This window comes from Anser anser, assembly GCF_964211835.1.
Source record: "Anser anser genome assembly, chromosome: 21".
NCBI lineage: Eukaryota > Metazoa > Chordata > Aves > Anseriformes > Anatidae > Anser > Anser anser.
This window is the reverse complement of record NC_139742.1, coordinates 6,827,399-6,851,027: the sequence shown is the minus strand read 5'-3', so window position 1 is coordinate 6,851,027 and position 23,629 is coordinate 6,827,399. Positions and strand designations below refer to the sequence as shown.

Sequence of the window (23,629 nt, the reverse complement as noted above, 5' to 3'; positions counted from 1 at the left end):
TATTAACATCCATCTTCTGAAGAGTGAGATTGTCAGAGGCTATGTGCCTCTGCATACAGGAAACCAAAGAAAACAGACATAAAAGGAAAATGCAAATTAAAAATTAATTTTTTTATTCTGTTAAAGTGTCCAGTCTTACAAGTCTTTCAGAGAAAACAATAGCAGCCTTCAGTGCTTAAGGTGGAGGTGCTGTTGATCAGCTGCCCAAACAATCCCACGTACAAAGTGAATGTCATGATTCCAAAATGTTACACCAAGTTGCAGGTCTCAGATGCCAAACCACAACCCTGCGAGCACAACTACAAAATGGGAGTGAGCAATGTTTAAGCCATGAGTAGTGTCTTACTTAAATGGATGCGTTTGTCAGCTTTAAAGATGACTCAGGCCAATTAGCCCCCTTCTCATTAAGTTGAAAAATTTTTCCCATTGTTCAATTAACTTCCTTTAAAGGAGACAGAGAGGAATAGACGGGTATTTCCAGAAATTCCAAATTAAGCCTTTCTTTGTGCAATTTCACATAAAGTTCACTTGAATTGATGGACTCCGACAACTAAGATGCAGTTACTTTTGAAAAGGGATTTCAGACAAGACTTCTGGAGGATTTTATGCTTCCAAAGCAGTTAATATTAACCTGTCACTGCAGCTGGAGCAATGGAGATAGAGAAAGGTTTGAGACCAACAATACCTTTGTCCAGTTCCAGTTCTGCTTCATGCACTGTCACAATGCAGGTAGGACAAAATCCATTCTGTTTTGGCACATGCTTATTAAGAGTACAGGATCTGCTGTGTGGCCAAACAGCAGTCAAAAAAAAAAGATGCAATGAGGAGGAAAATAAATCAAAGTGAAACTTAAATGAGAACTTTAGTATTTAGTGCTGACACAGCCTTACCTTTGGTAACATTTCAGAGTAGATGGTGCTACTGTTTATGGTATGACAAGATTGTTCTTCAGTGAGAAAAGTCATGCTGACACTTAAGAAATCTCTCCATGCTCTCCACATTTGAACGGAAAAGAATCAGAGGGAAGAGCTGGCTTCAGGCAGAAACAATTGCAAATACTCTAGAAGAAGCAAGTGCCTCAGTGGAGAAGTTACCTTAACGTCTGGAGAAGGCACAGCTCTCAATGAAAAAACTATTCCTCCCCTGAAGGGGAGAAGAAAAAAAATTCAGAGAATTCAAACCGTGCGAGTCCCTTTCTAAAGAGGAAAAAAGGTAAGGAAGGGAAACGATGTCACGGCTGTTGAATCAACAACATTCAAGCCTTTTTTCCTCCCCATACACAACATCCCCTGAAAAGGATGCGACGTTGTTCTGAAATTCCTAGAATCGTTTCTTAGAGCAAAAGAAGAGGACCCACGGTGTGGTTCAGCAACAGAAAGCCACTTAATACTATTTATGGTACTGAACACCAAGAACTTGCTTTAATTAAAATGAAGCGAGCTAAATGGAGTGTATAAATGGTAATAAAAAAATAAAAAATGAGGTAGGACATTCTCCAGAAGTGACAGATAATACCAAAGAACACCACATCATGAAAGATACCAGTAACAGCTTGTATTGGGCTTCTGTTTAACCATTCAGACCAGCAGAGGAAATTAATTTCAGCTGCTGAATTAGCTAGAGACCAAATAGTAAATTCAGAAATCAATCTTAAAGAAAAGCTTCAGCTTACATTCCAGTGCATAGTTTCAGAGATACAGTGAGTTTTAACATATTTAATGGGTTTGGTATCCTTTGCCTTACAGTTAGTTCAAAAAATTAGTTGCAACTTACTACTTTTTGGGGTATTTAGCAGGAAAGGTAGAATTCCATTTTACTAACCTTCAGTCCTAGCATGGGATGATCATGCTTGTGATCATCAACAGGGGCTCCAAGAACTCATTCAGCTCAGCAGTGCTATTAAGGAAACAGTTTTAATTCAAGTTGCTTTTATAGTTTAGCAGCTAATAAACTTGTTTTGCTATTAACTAGAGTGCTTTGAAAAGACAGGCCAGGAAAATAAGACGCTGACCTGTTGATTGTCTGCTTCGGTTGAAATTTTTTCTGAACATACAGATCTGTGTCGGAAAAAGCTAAGCTTCAGGCTGACAGACTTGAAAGAAAATAAAAAATATAATATTCACTGATCAAGTGCTTGCAAATGGGGAGGGATTGCTGATGTAAGCTCATCCCTCAAACTGAGCAATCCAGACAGGTATGGGAAGTGGACTGGCTCACTGTGCTGTGGGTTGAGTTTTGCTGGAGTCTTAAGCAGCAAACGTGTTCAGGACCTCGTGGTTTAGACCCTATCCTTGAAGTTTTAAAGCTTCTTCCATTTCATCATAGGAAACTGATACTCTGGAACCAGTATCTATCTCATGGAAGACCAAAAAGCACATGTGAGGAGCAGATAGTAAATAATGCCATCTTCCAGAAAGGCGATTTATTTTCGTGCCACCTGTGTTTCTGGTACAGGAACTTATCAGACTGCTTATTCCAATTTTGCCACCCAGGAAGCTATCTCAAGCCCTAGCAGCCATGATTGAAAAATTGAGCTTGGAATATCGAAATAGGAGCAAAAAGCTAGTGTTTCCATGCACGATCAATACTGGCCTGTCTTAAAAATTGCTTTGTAGACCTCAGGCATAGGACAGTCTACTCAGCAAGCAGCAGCGTAGCTCTGGTATTTGATAGAAGTTAGAGATTCTCGCTTCTAGCAGAATATTGCCCACTTCTATGAATTCAGCACTGACATATGCAGTTCAGGAGACTTACAAGCTTCTAGAAGCACTGCAGCATATAAGCAGGAGCTGCTTATAGAAAATTCTAGCCTAGCTGCACAGAGTTTAATTGCATAACTAGCATCGCACCTAGAATCAAGAGTCAAAGCACTCATCCACGATGACCTAGACACACAGGAGAAATCCCTCTGCTCCCGTAAGCTAGGTTAAAATTCTGTTCCTGTAAGCTAGGTTAAAACTCTGCAAGGTGCAATGCCTTTTCAGCCCTGCCTAGCCTAAAATGCACATGTTGTAAACCAATTACCCAATGGCCTTGAATACAATACAGAGTTCAAGCCTCTATTCAATTACGATTGCTCTCCAGCACAATATTTTGGCACCAAATAAGGAAGAAAAAAAAAGGCTTCCTTCACCCTCCAATACACCCTTCACCCTGCCCCTGCAGCCACCAAGAGGGACGGGCTGGAAAACAGCATTACTGTCGGTAAGCCTAAAGCCACTCCTGCCTTACTTAAGCAGCATTAAGTCCACCTAGCAATTCCTCTCCCGTCAATCCAAAAACGCTCGCGTGAATGAGTCCAATCCAAGAAGCATCAGCATTAACGCTTCTGAGCACCAGCGTTTGCTCTGATGCAGCGCATTTTGGAGTAACTTTCTTCCCCCATTGCTTCAGCAGTGGCCCCAACCCTAACACGATTTCACCAGGCTAACCCTGTTACAAACAAGAAGAGCTTTTAGAGTGCCTTGCCTTCCAGATAAGGAGATTTAATTACGTTATTCCCCTGGACTGTTTAGACTTCTCATGATGAACTAAGGGAGGCAGAATTTACATCTTCCTTAAAAGCAGTTTTATAAACAGATTTCCTAGATTTTAATGTAGCTTTATTTAAGCATCTGAACATCAACAAATCCAGAGCCCATTTAACATTGTCCATGGTTTCGGCGTATTTAGTGTGCATATTTCATATCTTACATCTGATGAAGAAAGCCATAGTGTGCCCTAGTGCACCAACACCCAAGGGATCACCGGGATTTGCTAAGCCAGTGCTCTCGCTGGCCATTTGCCAGGAACCGCTCTCGGAGACGGCTGCAGCTTCCCCCTTTCACACACACGGGAGGCCTCCAAAACACTCGATGCCTCAGCTTGCAGCACTCCACCTCGCAGACGACCTACCGGCTTGATGCAGAGTATTGCAACCGGGACCTGCAAGTCCACGAGCCTCTCCTCTTCCTTCTGATGGAAAAGCGCAGACTTAGGGTGTACTGCAGGCACACCTTCACCACCCCACCTCGAGGACACGTTTAGCAGTAGCTATCACGAGTTATCTACCTCTGCCAGTGCAGGGTTTTGTCAAACAATACCAAACAGGTCAGGCTTGTTTCAATAAAGGCTGCTCTGTCCCAGGGATTTCAAGCTCAGTCCACAGAGGGTTCTCAGACTGCTCCTTAACAATGGGGGAACGAAACAGGAGGACAGGTTACTTTTCCAGCACCGAGTTCAATTGGGATTAGCCTCTTATGTAGCACAAGAGGTGTAACAGGAACTGACAGCTGCTAAAGTGAGAAGGGCAACAGGATAAAAACCAAAATCAAGCAGGTCTGTGGTTTGTGCTCCTAAAGAACACTTGGCAACACATCTAACAACTTCATGGGGAGGGGGCAGAGGAAAACTGAGCATTCCTCTTTACCATAAACACCAATCGACCCTGGGAGAGACCTTGACACACTGGTCAGTTTTGTGTTCGCATTTGCCACATGACAGAATACCAGGAATTTAAAATTGAAAACTTTAAAAGCCAGATCCTGAAGTAACTCAGTGCTTCTGGGAGAACGAATTATACACTCCAACCGCTCTTTATCCAGATCTTCTCCCGCTTGTACTACAACCATCCATTTCAGAACAGGCTAAAGCTCTGGAATTATTTCAGTTAGTGCCTCCAACACCTCAGTTGGAGAAGGACGCTGTGTGATCTGCTCATCAGCACAGGTGACTTGAAACTGTTAAAATAGTGCAACCTCAAATGTGCAGACTGAGTTGGGGGGAGGACCGATTCCTTCCCTAGGGGCAGAGGACAGCATGTCAAGTGCAAGAGGGAAATACAATTAGTAACAAAAAATGATCCTGCATCCAAGCTGATGTCTGAGATAAATTTACCCCCCGAATCCTAATGCCAACATCTAGATAGAAATCCGCTGCCTGTATCCTATCTTACCCCCACTGCAGGGCCTCACTTACTGAATTGCTGAGCTGGAGGGAAACTGTACCAGGTGTCACAGAGATGGAGGTTCAGGAGGTTTCCTAGGCTCTTGATTCTTGCTTGCAGGACACTGGACACTCTCAGTCCCTGACACATAAAATCCCCATTTGAGGCAGTGCAGCAATCCCCGTGTTTCCTGTTCTCCTTCATTCAAAGGTCATTTCTTCTCACCAGCACCATCCACCTCACCCCACCTCCTGTCCAGAAGAGCAGCAACACCTCTTATCCCACCGGCCCTTGCTCAGAAGCCATCTAACCTGCCTTGATCCTCATCCTGATCCCAAGCTTTCCCCATCCTGCATCTGAGGCAAGAAGCAGCCTCAGTCAGAGTCATGATTGTTTAGGGACTCCTTGGCTAGTCTGATAGTGATTGGAGGGGAGGAAGGGGAGGATCTGGGAAAAAGGGGACTGGAATGGCCTTGTGTTTCCTTCTAGCTGGTCAGAGGTTTTTCCCTTCTTTCAGGGGCTCAGGCTTGTTCTTTGTCTGCCCTCCACAGCCGCTCTTTGACTTCCAAGGGCAGCGTGTTGAACAAGTCCTCCTCTACCACCAGCCCGCTACGTTTCAGCAGAGGACACTCTCCCAGCTCCACTGGCAGGCACTCCAAGCGGTTCCCCCGCAGCTCGATCTGTGAGAGATTTGTCAGCTCTCCAACCCGGGAGGGGAGGGACTGCAGCACATTGTTTCCCAGGTTCAAGGTTCTCAGCTTCCTGCACTGGAACAGCTCTGGTGGTAAACTCTCGATCTGAAGGGGAGTAAAAAAAAAACAAAACACAATCACTGGCAAAGTCACCAAACAGAACAGGCTCAAACAAGTGCACACAGTGTTCCAGGCTTTACAGAGTTTTCAGTCATCCACTTCTCCCTTAGGTGAGCTCCTGCTTTCCACCACAAGGACTGCTCCCAAAGTAGGAGTCACCACACCATAAGGCTTCCCACCACAGTTCTCCCAGTAGTCATGTCTTTTCCAGCTCCTCTCGGAGCACTGCCCTGCCAGCAGACCTCATAACTGTTTGGTACCTCTAGGCTTTGAGATCTTATTATACTAACTGCTTTAAACCAGATCATTCTTCAGTCTTCGTGCTGTACACTTCCGTTACATACACAAAACGCTGGGTTTTTATGCACGCCCTTTCCGTTTCCTGGAGCAAAGCTACGTGGGTATAATTTCCAGGCCCTCAGAACTGCAAGCAGTCTTCCGTCATTTCTGCAGGGCTTGGAAATGCTGCAAGGATGTTCTAGGCTCCAAAGCGCGTGGCTTTTTTGGAGGAGGGGGGGACGACAATGACAGTGCTACAAAGCACGAAGCGAGCAACTGTTAGCTTTCCCACCACCACCTTCAAGTGATTAATTTAAGTCACTAATTTAAGTCGCTAATTTACTAAGACTTATTTCTATTAGCCCAGTCCTCCTTCTAGTGAATTTCTAAGAAAATATAGCTAAGGTTTAACAAATACTAGGACAGGAATTAAATGCACCAATTCAGTACTCTCTCCTTAAAGTCTCATGAAGACTTATTTGCCCTTAAGCCCAGACATGCCTTTTTTACAACTTGAATTATGCATGATACAGCTGAACTGGCTGTAATCAGTTCTGAATGAGATTGAGTCCAATGAAAAGCCAAGACAAGACCAATTAAATGCATTTAAATTCAGCCAGTGTCATTGCTACTATCAAGTGTTATGCAAACAGCAACGTGCAATCAAATGATTACAGACTCTTGAAAATAATACAGTTATTTAAGGGACAAGTATTGGTTTAGGAAGGAAGCAGCATGCTATGGCCTGCTTCCCAGAACCGTACACTGGTACCAGCCAACTCCAGGAGTATCTATTTTCTAAGAAAGTACATTTGAGGTAACTCCTGGCCTTGGGAAATGCCAGCCTACCAGTTTTTGTTTCTTGCTGTCATTGTTCCCTGGTAAATAACCAGGCTGTCTGAGCCCCAGGGTAACTGTGGCACTGCCCAGGCACCTGCAAGGGATATAAGCAGCTTAGCTGCTGCACTAGGGCCTCACCACCTTCCGCTTCGGAACACGCTGGCACGAAGGCTGCTCCACCTTCCCTGCTGCATTAATATTTTTGCAGAGAAAACAGGGTGGTGCCATATTCTGATGCAGAAAGCGGAGCTGCCTCCAACTCCTCTTCCTCCAAGAGAGGCTCCACCCCAAAACTGCAGAGCCTATACTGCAGATTAACCCTCAGGAAGCTCTGTTTGCGAGGTTGCCAGAAGACAAACGGGACAGAGTTAGGAACAGCAGCTTGAGAGTTGTTAAAAACTTCCTCCTCTTCGCTTAACACCATCCTCAGAAGGTGTGGTGACCCATCAGCCACACTCACCCTGAGAAAATATTTTAGCTTTTAACCCAGTATGAAGCCATGTGTGCGTACCATGAAGTTCACCAGAGCTTAAGCCATCCATGCAAACTGATGCACAGCCACCCAGGCCACTAGCGCTGGGGAAACCGAGTGAGCAGCTATTGAACTGGGACAGTCGAGTGGCTGCTGCTTGCTGTTATTCCTCAGGGGTGCAGACAGGCTTAAAAACTTTCAGATACTAACCTAAAAACACTGGCTGGAGTTTTAGAAACTCTGTCGTACTGAACTGCGTTAGAAAGTAAAAACTTGATCTGAGAATGTTTGCCTTGCAAAAGCCACACAGTCCTCGAGCTGCTGTGTCTGCTTCTCTCAGAGAACGTGACAGTGTTCAGTTATCACAGAATCGTCTAGGTTGGAAGAGACCTCCAAGATCATCTAGTCCAACCTCAGAGTTATGGACACATCCTGCCAGTAGCAGTAAGGGTCTCGATATATGGCAGTGAAAACCAGGACAGTTCTACTGCATGCTCACTGAGAACCCAGAAGCCACTCATCCATCTGTCTGTACTTCGTACAGTTCTGTTAGAGCCTTTTGCATGGCAAACTTCAGCAAACAGTGAATGAAGGCCTCAGGGAGTCTTCCAGCCCAGCACAGCCTGTGCAGTCACAGGTTGATCTTTGTGCTACCTGGTAAACGGAGTCTCCTTAATCCCAAACACAGAACAAAGATACAAGAAAACCCGTGGGTACATTTTGCTTTAAGCAATTGAACTTCTGACACAAGGGCAACTAGGCAGCATAGCACACAGCCATCCCTTCTAACCTGCCTTGCACTCGGACAGCTCGAGCTCAGACTTCCCCTACCTGGGATTACCCAAGAAGGCACGCAGCCACCAGAGTGAGGCACAGCGAGGTGCCACCACACCTCCTACCCTCAGTAGGAAAGAATTGTCAGTTCACTTTCACATCCAGCTGACCGTCAAGTAATGAACCTGGTGCAGTTCACTCTCCTGAGTAAGAGTACGCACAATGGAGAGAACAAACCTGCCTTCTGGAAAATCACCTTTGTGGAACAAGACAATGCATTTCACGTGTGACAGCTCAAGAATCACTTTTCTCAAGTTTGTCCATTTTCAGCTTCTCACGCAAATGTATTTTACAAGACTGAACTATAGAGTATTCCCCAGAAATGAGGAGTGCTACATGCCAAGTCGTGAGCCACACACCCCCTAGATGGCTGCTGTCATGGTGTACACACACAGTGGAAGTACATAGGCTTAAGTGGATAGTGCTAAATTAAGACTATCGTTTCTCAGACCTTCATTTTAAGCCCAAATCTGATGTCAATCTAGAGAATACAAGCTTCCAACTGCAAAGAAACAATTAAGACAGGATTTATGAAATAGCCTCCAACTGCCACTTAAAAGCAATTTCACTGCAAGATAAGAAGTGCTACAAAACAAGAGGTGTTCAAAGAAAGAATGGCCCCTGGAGTTATTTGCCTTAGATAAAACCCTCAGAGAGAAACAAAAGCTTGAGAGTTTAAACAGAACAGCAGTGCCAGGAGTATTTCACACACCAGGGTACCATGTTTAATCACACAGACAATGGAAGTATCAGAGCTACTTCTACTCACATAGGAACGCTTGCGTTTTCTCACTTACCCTGTTGGCTGTCACAGCCAGGTTCTGCAGATTTTGGAGGAGTCCTATGTCCGGCGGTATGGAAGTCAAGTTGTTGTGGCTGAGATCCAAATACCGAAGTTTTCGGCAATAGAAGAGCTGGGTGGGGATCTTTTCTATCTTGTTCCGATTCAGGTAAAGGCGCTCTAAGTTGGTGAGGTTGCCTATTTGCATGGGGATGTAGGCAATGTGGTTGTACCACAATTTAAGGCAAGTGAGACGATGTAAGTGCTGGAAGCTGATGATTTCCTCAATGGTCTTGAGGTTATTGTCCTTCAGGTCTATCTCCTGCAGATTGTGGAGGCTAAAGATGGAGTGAGGAATGCGTTCTAAGTCACAACGGATCAGCTCCAGCTCTGTCAGGTTGACCATCTTCTTAAGGCTGTTGAGAACAATGAGCTTGGTGCCCTCATTGTTGATGGAAAGCTTCTGAAGATGCACACCAACATCCGTCACCACCTGTGGCAGCTTGGTGAGGTTACTCTTCAACCTCAACACCTTCAGCCTCTTCAGCTCCCTCAGTCCATCTATTACGATGTACCGGTTGTTCTCAGCGCTCAGATTCCCCGTCAGATGAAGCTCCTCTAGTGTCTTCAGGCTGTAAATCCAAAGAGGAATCTCCTTGATGTCTGTGAACTTGATGTGCAGAGACTTCAAGTTCTCCCTCAAGAAGGCAAGGGCTGGAGCCTCAATTTTGGCAGCGGTGTGGTAGAGCCATAGTTCCTTAAGGCTGGTGAGCTGGGCGATGCTTGGGGGAATAGTGACATCAGGGATAAGCTCCAACTTCAAGACCTCCAGCTCAATGAGGTCAAAAACTGTGTCAGGAATGCCACTCAGCATGAACAGATGCAGTTCCAGCTTGTCCTGGGAGTTCTTGGTGATCCTCTGGCGCAGCTTCTCCAGAGTCCACTCATTGTTGAGGTTCAGCTGCCGCAGTTTGTTCTCACTCACCTCCGACAGAAAGACAGCGAAGCGCTTTGAGTAAAGGGGGTCATACTGGTCAATCAGGTGGAGCATAAAAGCAAAGTCATTTTTCACGTCAGGAATGTCGCTGTAGCTGCTCTCCTCCCGGATAGACTCGAAGGAGTACTTCTTGAGCGATCGCCTCAGCATCCACCAGAGCGTGTACATGCAGATCAAGCCATAGACGATCACCAAACTGATGTAGAAAGACGCCAAGATTTTGAAGAGAGTGGCCAAAGGATGAGCACAGCGGTACATCCTGTAGCCAGTCAAGCTCTCAATGTCCACTTTACAGTCAACATCGAACGTTATGTTGTTGACATAGTAAACGGTATAGCAGATGATCAGGATGAACTTGATTACTTTGATTATGGTCTGTCTCATGTAGAGGCGGTACACTATATCTCCCTCTTCCACATGTGTACGGAACTTTTTCACTTTTTCAAAAAGTGCTTTGGCCTGTTCACCTTCCTTTTTGTCTAAGACTCCCGTCTCAGACCGGTCCACGATCCCTTGCTCAATTCGAGACTTTGTTCTCTGCAGCATGGGAACAGTGGCTTCCACATCCTCACTGACTGTGGAGGATTTCTTGTCCATGGAGCCATTCATTTTCCCAAACGCCGGCTTGGTATCACTCTCTTCCACCACCGTCTCAGATAATGCCCTCGTTGTCCATGGAGAGTCAAAACACTTAAGCAAAATAGACACAAAGTGCTCCAGCTTGGAGCTGGTCCGTGGGAACTTGAACCAGAAATTGCTACAAGCCAGGAAGATGAGAGTGTGCAGCAGCACCAGATAAGGGAAATACTTGGCAAACCAGTGAAGGCGGTTTTCATAACACACCGCATCCACGTAGTTATATTGGTGCCGGTCCAAATCATACCGGATCCCCGTCGGCCCTGTATCAGCAGAGGGAACAAGACTGGAGTTATAGTAGGTGCGCTCCGGGGTTACGGCTGTCCAGCCTCTGACAGAGTCATTGCAGGAGTCTTTGGTAACCCATTTACAGGGCAAACAAATCATTTTGTCCTGGGTGACCTGAAGTGTCCCTCCAAACACTGCGATCATCAGCATTACTATGGAAATGTAGTCCGTGAAGACGTCCCACCATGGCTTCAGGATGCGGTATGCTGGCTGCGTGTCAGCAAAGTATCGCAACTCAGTGACTGGAATCATGATTCACCTGAAAGGAAAACACAAGCAGGCATTACTAACTTCAACTCTTTTGTTCTGCGTCTCTAGAGGGTATCGGGAAACCTCACGTTTTAAGTGCTGGCACAGCAAGAGTGGAATTATTTGAGTCCCTGTTTCAAGTCACTTGGACACAAATGAACAAGGCTACCTCTGAGTAATTTGCTACAGCTGTGGCTGTGAAGCTATTTTTGTTTTCCCTGACAAATGAGCTGTCACAAGCCATCAGAACTGATACTTGTCATTAGAAGTCTGCGGTTAAGAAATTCACACCTACAGCAAGCTCCCAGGACCAGCCTAAACTACACTGCCAGAACAGTATCTGGAAGGTCGCAGTTTTATCTGGGGATTTTATTTCAGGATGAAGGAATTTGCCAGCATTGTTAGGAGAGAAAACCCCCACACACAGCATAGTGGTCATGAGTCTGTTACTCTTTTACAGAGTAAATAGTTCTACACTGCATGACTCAAACAGCATTATAGTTATACTTCCTAGAACCACTTGACTGATGCAACTCAACACATTTAATCAAGAAAGCTGGAAAAGAGAACAAAGTTGCCCAATCTTATGCCTTTTCCTTCCACAGGAGTTGTGGCTTTCCTCTTTGCAATTCTTCAAGGAAAAAATTAATTACTTGCCCTCTGATAGATCATTACTGAAATCCTGTAACAGCTGCTCTTTGTCTTATTCACCTCAGAAGCATAGGAAGGGGGCGACATACTTAAATACAAACTCACTTCCTTGAGCAACCACTCCCACCCACAGTTCATCTCAGCTGGGATTTAAGTGTCACAAAGGAAACCAAAAGGTTCTGGGAAGCAGAGACCTTGTGGCAGTGCTCATTCTGTCCTTCAGGCTTGCAGAAGGAACTTCAAACGCGTTCTTCCTCAACCCATAGAAAACCCAGGAGCCTGACCAATTCGTGGAACTGCAAGCTCAGAAACTTTCCACATATCTGATGAATGATCAACACAAATGAAGTTCACGAAATCGTTGTACCTTGTTCTCATGGCAAGCAGTGCTATCACATCACGCTTGCTGGCAAAGTTCAGCAGCAGAAGCACAAAGCTCTCAGTCATTCTGAGACTCCCATCAATTCAGCCGTAACGGAGGAAGACCAAAGGTTCGAGCACGTTTCCTCATAACACTCAGACACTGTCCTGACAAGCCCTGGGGGGCTGCAGGCTCAGAAGCAGGTTTTTATAAAGCACTGGCTAGTCAGCATGCCCACACCATCTGCTTTTGTAGAACTGAAGTTTGTATTTATCCAGCACAGAACTGCGAAGGAAGCCCCTCCTAATGTGAGCTCCAGAAGCACCACATGCCCTAGGGACACTAAATACAGAACGTTATTCCCTGGTTTGCCACCTGCAACAATAAACAAACAGCAAATGCCAACGTAGTCCTACTTGGGAAGGCTGCAAGAGGTAGACTGAGTGAGGACAGCCATCCCTGAAGAAGCATTTGCCCTCCTGCCCACCCGGTTCCAGTACTGTGTTAATCCACTACAGAACACAGACTGGGGTAACCCTAGATACATTTTTTTTTTGAAGGGGGGAACATTGAAAGAAAGCGGCAATATCTGTTTCGGAAGTTCACTAAGACAAAGCACAACAGCAAATCTAGGAATTTACCAACCAGTAAACTCATGCGATCACAAACCAGTCAAGCTTCTGGGTTTTCTATGCCTTGTGGAAGAATGGGTTTGAAGCTCCTCCTGGAAGTCTGAAGGACACTGCAGAAACAAGGGATGAAGACGGCCACACACGGCATTATCAGAAGCAACTGCTGCCCTGTTTGGGGGCAGGACACAAGTGAGGTGGCAGGCACGCCTCTGCGGAGTGCGCCATGCAAATTGGGGCAAGAGGATTACACATTGACAGGGACAGGGAAGAGCAGGAAAACAGAACAGCTTCTGAACAGCACCTGAGCAACCAGAACAAGAGGGCTGACTAGGAATTCAGAGCCCCCCTCCCAGCCCTGTGGCTAGCTTGCTGCAAGGCCCTGGGCAAGGCATTTCAGCTGTGCCTCAGCTTCCTTCCCTGAATACATCCGTCACAAGGAGAGTCCATGTGCAAGGTAGCTTTAAGAAGTGCTGTCTGCGCACACTACAGGAATATTAATTCCAGGATAAAACGGGGTTCAGAAACTTTTACTCCCCCTGCACTCTAGAACACCTCAAATTAAGCCAGTTATTAAAAGGGTCGATTCACTGCAGGTCCTAGCAACGCATGCCTCCCCAGTTTTTCCACACAGACATGATTCAGAGTCAAACTCAATTTCATATTCATATTTTCTGAGGGAGAATCTATAGCTCTGACATTTTTCATCACCACCGACATACTTCTTATGCTATCCCAGTTTCCTTACCCATCCATTCCTTCCCTTCTCAGAAGGACCCAACCCTGATTTTTTTGTCAGACACCCACTACACCAGGCCATGAGAGCACAAGAGAAACAACTCAAAGAGGAACCAGGAAGGTCAGCTACTGGAGAGCGAGAGCCAGGCAGGCCGGCTGACGTATTGCAATACCACAAGGAAAAACAAACGAGAATACAAACCCTCTGCATCCCTTCCGCTGCGATCAGAGGGGAGTCCTGCACTTCTATGATCCAACTGAAAGCCTGGAAAGCTTTGCAAAGCAAGGACACCAACAGCTCCTGCAGCCATCTGCTGGAACATTTAACTTGGTTTGGCTTCCCAAATCCATCCATGCTCACAGGAAAGCCAAGCTTTTGTTCTACCAGTCAGGGCGGCTGTGAGAGCCACACACCACCCTAAGGGTCCATCAAAGTCCAGTAGCAGCCTCCCAGCTAGTCCACATCCATCCTAAACACTCCTGCCAGGTGCAGTGCAGAGCTTCTGTCAACTGTTCCTTCCAAACTACTTCTAAGAGGTAACAAATGCTGCTGCACCACTCGTTGCTCTCCCATAGGGCTGTGCAGAATCCCATCCCTCTTTTCCTTACAGGAACGTGCAGTGAGAGCAGTGATGCTGTTTGTTAAAGAACTGTTCCCTGCTGAAACAACTCCTCACTCCTACCCTACACCAAATAAAAAAAATAATAAAAAAAAAAACTTTCCTCTTGCCTATATACCACTTCTCTCCAAAGATCCTATCCTCTTTCTTCCTGTGCTTCGCTACTCTTGGTAGAAAAGCTTTTGCGACACTGTTAGCCCTTCACAGATGTCCCTGGCAGGGTTATGAAATAGGGAAGAGGTCTCTTCAGGAACCAGTCTCACAGTGAAGGCATTTCCAGGCTTGAGTTGTAGAGCTGGGTTGCTAGTTCTACTCAAGCCAGGAAATACTTAACTACTTCTTGCAACAGTCTGACTGTGTTTACTTTGATTTGTACCTCGAGACAGCTAGGAAGGGAAGCAGCAAGAAATTAGGGCAACAGGCTCCCTAATTCTATTTACCCGTCACATGGGGTAGGAAATCTGCCTTTACATTGTGCAGTTACAAGGCAGCTCACAAGTCATTTCTTTCGATGTCCCATGATAGTGCATTACCGCTCAATATCAGCGATTAAACCCTGACACAGTGGAGCAGGAAATCCCCTGCCCTCCAGTAACAATGATAGGGTCACTGGAGGAAGACAAAGACATTCATAGCCAGTCCCCGCTTCTCCTGGCAGTGGCAAAAACCCTGTTTGAATCCCAGATGAGAAGCAATAAAACAAGGGATCACTTCGCAGAAGCTGGAATTTCCCCGTGTCTTATCTAATCTTGCAGCATCTGCAGTGAAAGGGAAAACTGACCACCAAAAACTGGAGAAAGCAGGAGGAAAAGCTGCGTCCCTCCTCGCACAGACTTCCCACGTACGCAATCCATTTCTAGCTCCTGAAAGGCCGATGACTGTTCTGCATCGAGATGCAAGTGTTGTCTTTATTTTGTAGTCATCCATTTTGTAATCGTCTTAGAACACGATTCTTGTTGCAACACTCCCTCCTGGACTGGGGCAGGCAGTTTTGCTGTGGGGTTGATGACTGCAGGCTTTCAAGTCAGATTCTCAGGGGCCACCTCTGCCACCTGGTGCTCCCCTGCACCAAAGGATTCTTCCCAGAGGGACCAAGGGTCCAACCACCATAGAGAAATCAAGCAGGTAGCTGAAACCCAGACTCTCACCAAGTACATGGGCAGCAGAATAGCTATTTAGGAGGATATTATTCTGGTTTAAGACTAGGAACAGTTCTCACATGAAGACAGCTGGCCAAAACAAAAGTGACCTCCCTCGTGACCAAAACCAGACCGAGCTCCATAAGAACAGCAAGAAAACTGCAGAGATCTCAAGCCTCTGCTCTTCAGGAACTGAACTCCAGCGTGCTTTGTCAGCAGTAAAGTGTTTCCTGAGAAAAAGCGTCATTTGCTAAGTCACTTGGGTCACGGAGCCTCACTGAAGGCTGAGCACGAACACACAAGCTGAGTGGGACAGGCAGAGGGAGATGTGTGAGCAGTTTGCTGCAGAGGTCAATCCAGAGACCGGATCATGAAACTTCAGCCTCCGTGCTGTGTAGCTAGAGGAATCCCCAGGCAACAGTGAGGCTGGCCTCCTGGGCGTTATAGATGTGCAAGACAGTCACAGCTGTTTTCATCGTGCTTCAGAGTCCCACCAACTTCAGTGTGCGGTAAAGGAGTTTCTGAGCAGGAACAGCCTTAACCAGGAGAGAAGCACTGTATCTGAGCAGGCCGGGTGAAGAAATTTCTGAGCTCCTTCATATATCCCTCAGGTTGCAGAGCTTCCCAGCTGCAGCTCAGAAACAGGTGATTTGCTCAAAACAGAGTTACCTCCACCACACAGAGGGCTGATAGTGAGATTTTGAAAGAGTGCTTTATTCAAGTTTTAAGGTTGATTTCATCAAAGCTGCATGAGCCAATAGGTAGGAACGTCTATGCCTCAAGCCCTGAGGACTAATCAGAAGCATAAGGAAGTTTTCCAAAGGTATAATTAAACAGACAGGTTTTAGGTATTGCACACTGAGAAACAAATCTTACAAGTGTCTATCTGTCTCAAGGTGTTTCAGCTTTCACATTCCACAGCGTTCTACCAGCTACCCCTGCTAGTTCCCTGAGCAGTTCCTCCCCCAGTTAAGAAATGACTTTACCTTCAAGGGTTCCAGCTGCACCAACGCAGCGCTGCGTCGAGCACCACAATTCGGAGCCGGGGTGGAACACCCCAGAGCGGCAGCAGCAACATCCGAGACCACACAGGGAGAGACCTGTATGCTAAAGCCTCCCTGTCATACAGCGGGATTACGATGTATCCTGCAATCCAGCCCACAAATACACTCCTGAAGTCTCTGCAATGCACATATTCCCCATTTAGATGCTACATCTCTCTCCAGTGCCTGAAGATTTACCCGGATCCGAGTTTGCACCCTACCTCTCCTCCCCAAAAGGAGAGTGTTTGCTCCTCTCACCATGCAGCCTTAGAAAGAAGGGCAGGGCCCACCCCGTATGAACAAGCCAGGCCCGTATGCCATCCCCACATCAGCCTGCTGGGCACCGACCCACCACGTACAGCATCGGTGCTGAGCAGGCCAATACAACAGAATAAATGGGAGTTCCAGGCTTACATAACAGCCTGCCAAAACCACCCAGACTTCAACCAACCATAAGCATCACCGAGTACTAATCCTGTGTTTTACTAGACACACCTGGAGGAGAAAGATAATCACTCATCTTAGAAGAACAGGGACTTTCTGAGTATACCACGCCTAAATAGTGGAATCATTCAGAAACAAGATTAAACGTATCCAGCTGACAATGTATCCAGCTCATATAGCAGCACGAATCTTACCCAATAAATCAGACCAACAGAGCCAAGAGCATGAGTCCTTTCCACAAGCCTCAGGACCCCTGTGATGTTTAACAAGTACAAGGAACAAACAGGGCAACTGCTGCAGGAGCATGAATACCCTCTCCTTTGGACAATTTCTCTATCAAAAAAAACAACCACAATCTACACAAGTGAAGATGGACTTACTGTAGACAGGCACGTGGCTGAGCTGTGCTTTAAATTCCTGCCTGCAGCTGCTGACCTTATCCAGCTAGGGACAAAGCGAACAGGAACATCACTCTTCAGTTTCACTGGCTAGTTTGTCAGCTTGACTCATCATTTGCTGAATACTTTATCCAGCCTCCTCTTCTTTCCTTTGGCCATTCTGTTACTAAAGGAGATACCAGCAAAACAGGACTACATGCAAGATCTCATGACATGCCCAAGAATTTCCTAAGTTTCCATCCCTTACTTCCAGGTCCTCCCTGAAATCAGGGAAGTCCTTACCTTTAGTGGGACGCAGCTTCCCAGTGAGGCAATTTCATAACACAAATCTGTATGGGCAGACAAGGATGTCTTGTATGCCAGACACCTGCAATTCTTTAGTCTGAAATTCACATTCTTAATTCTCAGTGGCCTTATTTCTAAGACTCGCACTGCAAAGCAGCAGTCAAGCACTGCTGACAATTTCTTACCTACCAGAAGCCCAGAGAACGAGGGAGTTGTTCATCTGCTGACAGCATCAGAGGTAGATAAGGGAAAGAAAAACACTGATGCTCTTAAGACTATAGCCCTGATCATTGACGAGCTACAACACGTTGCAATAAGCTTTCAACACAGCACAGCTTCCCTCCCCAGCATGCTGCCACCTGAAATGCTAAAGGAGGGCAGGACACAGAGCTCTTTGTTCAAACACTGGGAAATGCAAAGAGCTTTGCAAATCAGAAATGGGAATGGCAATTTGTGTCCCCTCCCCCATGATTTCCTTTAATTCCGAGTCTAATAAAAAGAGAAGGCTAAAACAGAGCTGCTTTCATGCACCCCTCAGAAAACCTTCCAAGCACAGGGACAGCCATGTGATAACTGGAAAAGTCCAAGCCATGAGATGGAGTAAGTCTCAAGTTATTTTGTCCTTCACTGTTTACAGAAGTAAACAGCAAGGAAGCCAGATGCCAGTGTCCTGAATAAACTATCATCCTTACAATTGGTCCTTTTTGCAGTTAAAAAAAAAAAACAACAAACTCTCCTGTGGAACAAAACCTCTGAGCAAGAAAAGCAAACGTGAAGTTTAAAATATCGTGTGTGTACCATTCAGACTAGCAGGTAGACTAGTGGAAGAGCAGCTGCCAGCACTTACATTCTTCACTTGGAGCAGCCAGCAAACTCGATGCTGAGAGAAAAGTAAGGAGGTTTTCATGTCACCATTCACCAGCCTGTATGCAGCCCCACCCAAGCCAATGGATACAGAAGGATGAAACAAATTAACTGGGTAACACTTTTACTGAAGCTCACGAAAAAATAAGGAAAAATAGCCCACCTCACTACAATTTCATAGGAACCTCTTAATTGACTCTGCCTGTCAGATGCAAGACCGACCTTTTCCTAAGCCCAGTGCAACAGCTCCTGTTTACAGCACACAAGCAAGCCTGTCCTAACAAGTACACGGAAGAACATCTGCACAATCAGACCTGGGTTGGCCTGCCCCATTTGCTGCCTTTGGGTAGCGTTTTGCCCCAGCTGCACAGAAGTGAGCATACTCTGGAGTTACCTGTATCACTGACACTTGGAGCAGGGACCATATGTCAGTGTGATACAGCTGTGGAAATGTCAGCGCTGTCAGATGCCTTGCTCCAGTGATGTGAACCAGAGAAAAGTGCCTGTGTCAGCTTGTGCATTATGGATGTACACGGGCACAGGCTTGCTGTCCAAAATTAATTTTCTCTTTGCCACAGAAAAGATGCTTCAAGGACAGGGCACTGGAACTTGTCTTGGAAAAGTATAACAGCATTCTTCCAACAGGACACTGCAGAACACTCCCTTGTACTGACAAATGCAAGTGATTTTATTAATTGTTAATAACTAAGATTAAAAAATAGCAACAGCATTAACTTGGAACAACCAGACCAGCTTCAAGCAGCCCCTCAACTGCAGCAAAAGCCTACTCAGCATTTAATTCCAGCTTTGGAGACCGATACAAGAAAAGGTAAACAACTGTTTTCAGCTGAAGACAAATGGTGGGCAGAGCAGAGCTTTGACAGATCTAACAAGAGATTAAGAAATCAAGAGACTAGATTCAAAGCAAGCGAAAACTCTTAAGGGTAATCATAATTGATTGTTGACAGACTGACACAACATGCACAAATCTATTAGCTCGGAAACGGCTGTGGCAACACCCAACAAGATGAACCGAAGATGAAAGATGATCAGACAAGAGCAACGTAAGGCACCAGCTATCAGCACAACAACATTTAGCCTCAGCCTGACAAAAGACGAGGAGCGCATGCATGTTTACCTACCTATCCCCAGCACTACAAAACTTGCCTTCAGGACCCTAAGCTTCAAAACAGTGGCTGTGACTTCCAGCTCAGAACATTCTGACTGCATTAGGTGAGAGATAAGGGACAGGCCATCTAACCTGCAGTCAGAGAGCTGGTAAAGCCACAAGCCTAAAGCAGAACCTATTAACTAGTCCAGTGCACGGCTCTGCTGTGCACAAAGGTAGGCTGGAGCTAAAGAAATGGCTTGCAAATTTGTCACAACAGAGAAGCTTTGTATCGCCAAGGTAATTCTACAGCAAACATTAACAATGCTTAGCGCAGGAGGAGGAAGCATTATTATTTCAGCAGGGAGGTCACGACTGAACAGGTTTTAGTTTCAGATGCAGTTTGATAGCAGCAAGAGGGCCATAGATAACCCACGCTGCAATACAAAATACATCTGATCAACAGTGTCAGGAAAAAGCTGCTTGGAAGAGTTCAAGAAGTCTTCAAGCCACGCAGACCATTAAATGCCTGTTCAGTAGTAGTTTGCATATCCTAAACTGAGGTTAGTTTTGAAAACATTTACATGGAAAAAAAGCACAGGGAGGAGGCTTGTTGCACTGCAACAGAGCATGTTCAGAGTTCATCGTTATCAGAACAATTGCTATGCATCCATCCCCTTATGCTGAGGAGCCTCCACAAAATTTAAGTCCTTCCCCTCCATTCTCCGCTTGCATGACTGTGCTCCTTGTTTTCTTAGAGGCCAGAGAAGCTCAATTTAACACCGGAAGTGAGTTTTGCTTCCCTTTTAAATACCCCACTGAACAAAATCCTCCTTTACAAGGTGGAAAAATTACATGAAGGCCTGTGATCAAGCCTGCTCTGATCACACAGCAGCAACACTAACTTAACACAGTCAAATTCTGTGATTAAAAAAACATCAGAGCACCACAAACCACAGAATATTTTTCTGAATGTCAGCAGCATTTAGCGAATGCTTAGAGTTACTGCATTCCAGTAAATCATCACTGGAAGGCTTCAAGCACTCCACATTTCAAACATGGAAGCGTTAGCTTTTAACACATGGCTTCTGGCATATCTTAAGGAATTATTTATGCACATTGTCTTTGAATAAAGTTAGGGTTTCCAAATACCGTGAGAGGACCGGCACAAAAAAAAAAACAAAGCAGTGAACTGCCAGAACACCAACCAGAACACTAGATAAGTCTTAGGGATACTTCTTCTCTGGAAGCAGCATACTGAACCTCTCAATTGCTCAGAACGACCGATCTGGACTGCATCTTTCATCCTGCAGACAAGCAGGCAACTCTGCAGCACCTTTCAATGCTGTCCTAGTGGAAAACCAAGGAGGCAGGGAGTTCCCTGCAACTAGTCCCTGCCATTGCCTAATTGACGCACGTGGGAGACAAGCAAGTGCGCTCCTCAGTCAACTGGGCAAAGTTATCTAGGAGCTGCCTCTACAGCAACAGAAATGTCACCCTGCAGGAAACAGAACAGCTACCAAACTGAACAGAGAACATACAGCTTTCAGATTCTTGCTGTTTAATACAAGGAGAAGTCGAGGTTTATGTGGCCAGGAGTTACACGTATGGGTGAATGCAACAGTTACGTTCTGCTTTGGACAATGCTCAGTTCCTTTACTCGTTCTTCATCTTCAAGCTAAGCACTCACAGACTTAGTAAGCACACCACTACTCTCCCCACATCACCCTCCACCTTTGTTCCTTGCTCTTTATCAGTCACCTCATCACTGCCCTGTGCTCTGCAACTATATTTAAGTCACATTGTAGTGAATTACTTTGTCTTTACCACGCCACTCCAGAGCTGGCCTGAAACCCTTACCCTGCAGCTGGGTTCTGCTATCTGCACTTCAGTTCTCTGTGCTGGAAGTGGATGATGTTCCTGTGTGCTGGATCCTGAGCGGGTGCTGAAGCGTTGCATTCCCCACACGCCATGGGAACAGCTTCCCTGAAATTAAGCAGAGATTATCAGCAAAGAAGAGAGAATCAAGTTCACAGAGGGACCACGTCAAGTAAAAGCCTGGGAGAGGATGTCTAAGATGCAAGGCATAACTCAGAAGGACAGCGGGAACCAAGAAGAGACACCCTGATACCTAGGATGTTAAAACCTTTAAGAACTAAGTAAAATTGCAAGGAAGAAAGAATCTCCAACATCTGTTATTCCAGAAGCTATCAAAAAGCCAGTGTTACAGACCCAGCTAAAGGAGATGTGGAATTCTACTCTTATAACTAGACCCAAACTGGTAAAAAGAGATTAACCTCGTGGAAGAAAGGTCTAGATTTTAACAGATGAGAATAACAACTCATGGCTTTACTACTTACTTTCTAGCCTGACAAGTTCAAAATTACTTTAAATGTTACCAACAGGAATCTGAAAATGCAGATCATCTCCCTTACAATTTTGGATTCAAGCAACTGCTCCCTTTCTTCTCAACACATATCTACCAATGTTCACGTTAAACGCAGCAGCAGTTTAGCACCACCACCAAGGATTACAACAGCTGTTTTTTTCCTTGCTTCCTGCATGTCAGCACAGGGCATGAGAAAACAGACAAGGGAGCAACCCTAGGCTTTGAGAGATCGCTCAAGCACCCAGCCATGGAGGACTGCAGAACTTCTGACAGCATTTTGTCAACAAGAGGTGAAAAAAGCACTGGAAAAGGAAGATATATCACTAAAAAAACAGGTAAAGATGCTCCGCTAAGAGCACATTCCTCCTGCTCCCAAAGCTGGCATTGGGGGTGGCAGATTTTGAAGTGGCCCACTCGTAATCAAAGCGATTCTATTTCAGCCGTGCCAGACTGCTACAAAGGAAAGCTTGAAGGGAGAGGACTCTCTGACCTTCCCTCCCTACGTCTCCTCGGGTGACAGCCTCAGCACCACCCCAAGCCCAGCACCCCCCAAACCCCGCTCACACCGGCAGCGCCTCAACCCCACACCTGCCCTCCGAGCTACCACGTCACCTCACATTTTGGGGAAGAAATATATATATATATATATATAAAACATCCGCTAAGAAAGAATCCAGAAATTAAGCAAAGCCAGCAGCCCCAACCCGCCCCACCACCAGGGAAGAAAGGAAGGAGCCCGGACCTCGCCCCACACACCCGGGGGCCACCAGCCCCGGCCCCCCCCCCGGCTGTCAGGGCGGTGGCGGCGGGCACGGGGGGGCAGGACTGGGCGCCCCGTTACTCAGCACATCCTCCCCGCCCGCCGCCATCCCCTCATCCCCTCACGGATCCCCCCTCAGGCACCCCCAGACCCCGCCGTGCCCTGCCCGTCCCCTCCCAGCCGCTGAGGGGGGGAACGCAGGGGGGGACGGGGGGACGCACCCCAGCCTCCCCACCATCGCCACCCGCACCCACCTGGCCCCGCCGTCCCGTCCGTCCCGTTCCCCTCCCTCCCTCACGCCGGTTCCGGCTCCTTTTGTTCGGCCCTGACCGCACCGCGGCCGCCCCACCCAGGAACTGACCTCACCCGCCCGGCATGGCGGCGGCCGCCGCTAGTCAGGGGAGGAGGGCGCCGCCATCTTGGGAGCGGGCGCGAAGGGAAGGGGGCGCCATCTTTACGCAGGGCGCCGGGGGCGTAATGAGGCGGAGGGGGGGGGGAAGGTGAAGGCGTGGGCGCCATCTTGGTGCAGGGCAGGGGGCAAAATGGGGAGAGTCTTAAAGGGGCAGCCGCGACGCTGGCTTCAGCCCAGGGCCTGTGGGGGCCTGTGGCAGGACAGCTCTGTTTTGGAGTTCAAACTCTTTCTGGAAAACAATCCTGTATAACAAGATTTACCTCTGCCTTACAGTTTATAGTGGATACAACCAGCATCAACATCAAGGCTATTTAATAGGAGAACAAAAATATTTTAACGTCAGTACCCAATCATTTAATCATCATTTACCGCTCATTCCTCAAGAACCAACCTATGGAAAAAATTCTAAAGGGGAATATTCTATGATTCTATGTGGAAAACACCATTCTTCTCATCTAGAATCATAGAATCCTTAAGGTTGGAAAAGACCTTCAAGATCACCTGGTCCAACCATTACCATACCACCAATGTCACCCACTAAACCCTGTCCCTAAGCACCACGTCCAACCTTTCCTTAAACAGCCCCAGGGACGGTGACTCCACCACCTCCCTAAGCAACCGATTCCAATGCCTGACCACTCTTTCTGAGAGGAAATGTCTCCTAATTTCCAACCTG

General features: G+C 46.5%; 1 protein-coding gene across 3 annotated transcripts; it reads right to left on the bottom strand.

Annotated features, from left to right (window-relative positions):
* Positions 1 to 90: 90 nt before the first annotated feature.
* LRRC8A (leucine rich repeat containing 8 VRAC subunit A) lies at positions 91 to 23,051 on the bottom strand. Of its 3 annotated transcripts, XR_014574542.1 has the most exons (5): positions 22,796 to 22,891; positions 21,253 to 21,378; positions 8,959 to 11,122; positions 4,957 to 5,721; positions 91 to 4,165 (listed from the first exon to the last, which is right to left on the bottom strand). XR_014574542.1 is itself a non-coding variant. In XM_083807919.1 (4 exons), exons 3-4 carry the CDS (start codon positions 11,113 to 11,115, stop codon positions 5,446 to 5,448), a joined length of 2,433 nt encoding a protein of 810 aa, XP_083664045.1. In that variant the 5' UTR covers positions 11,116 to 11,122; positions 21,253 to 21,378; positions 22,903 to 23,051; the 3' UTR covers positions 91 to 5,445. The 3 variants fall into 3 exon arrangements, 2 of the variants coding, with proteins under 2 accessions (XP_083664045.1, XP_083664044.1); XM_083807919.1 differs by lacking the exon at positions 22,796 to 22,891 and adding an exon at positions 22,903 to 23,051 and having other exon boundaries at positions 91 to 5,721; XM_083807918.1 differs by having other exon boundaries at positions 91 to 5,721.
* Positions 23,052 to 23,629: the final 578 nt, after the last annotated feature.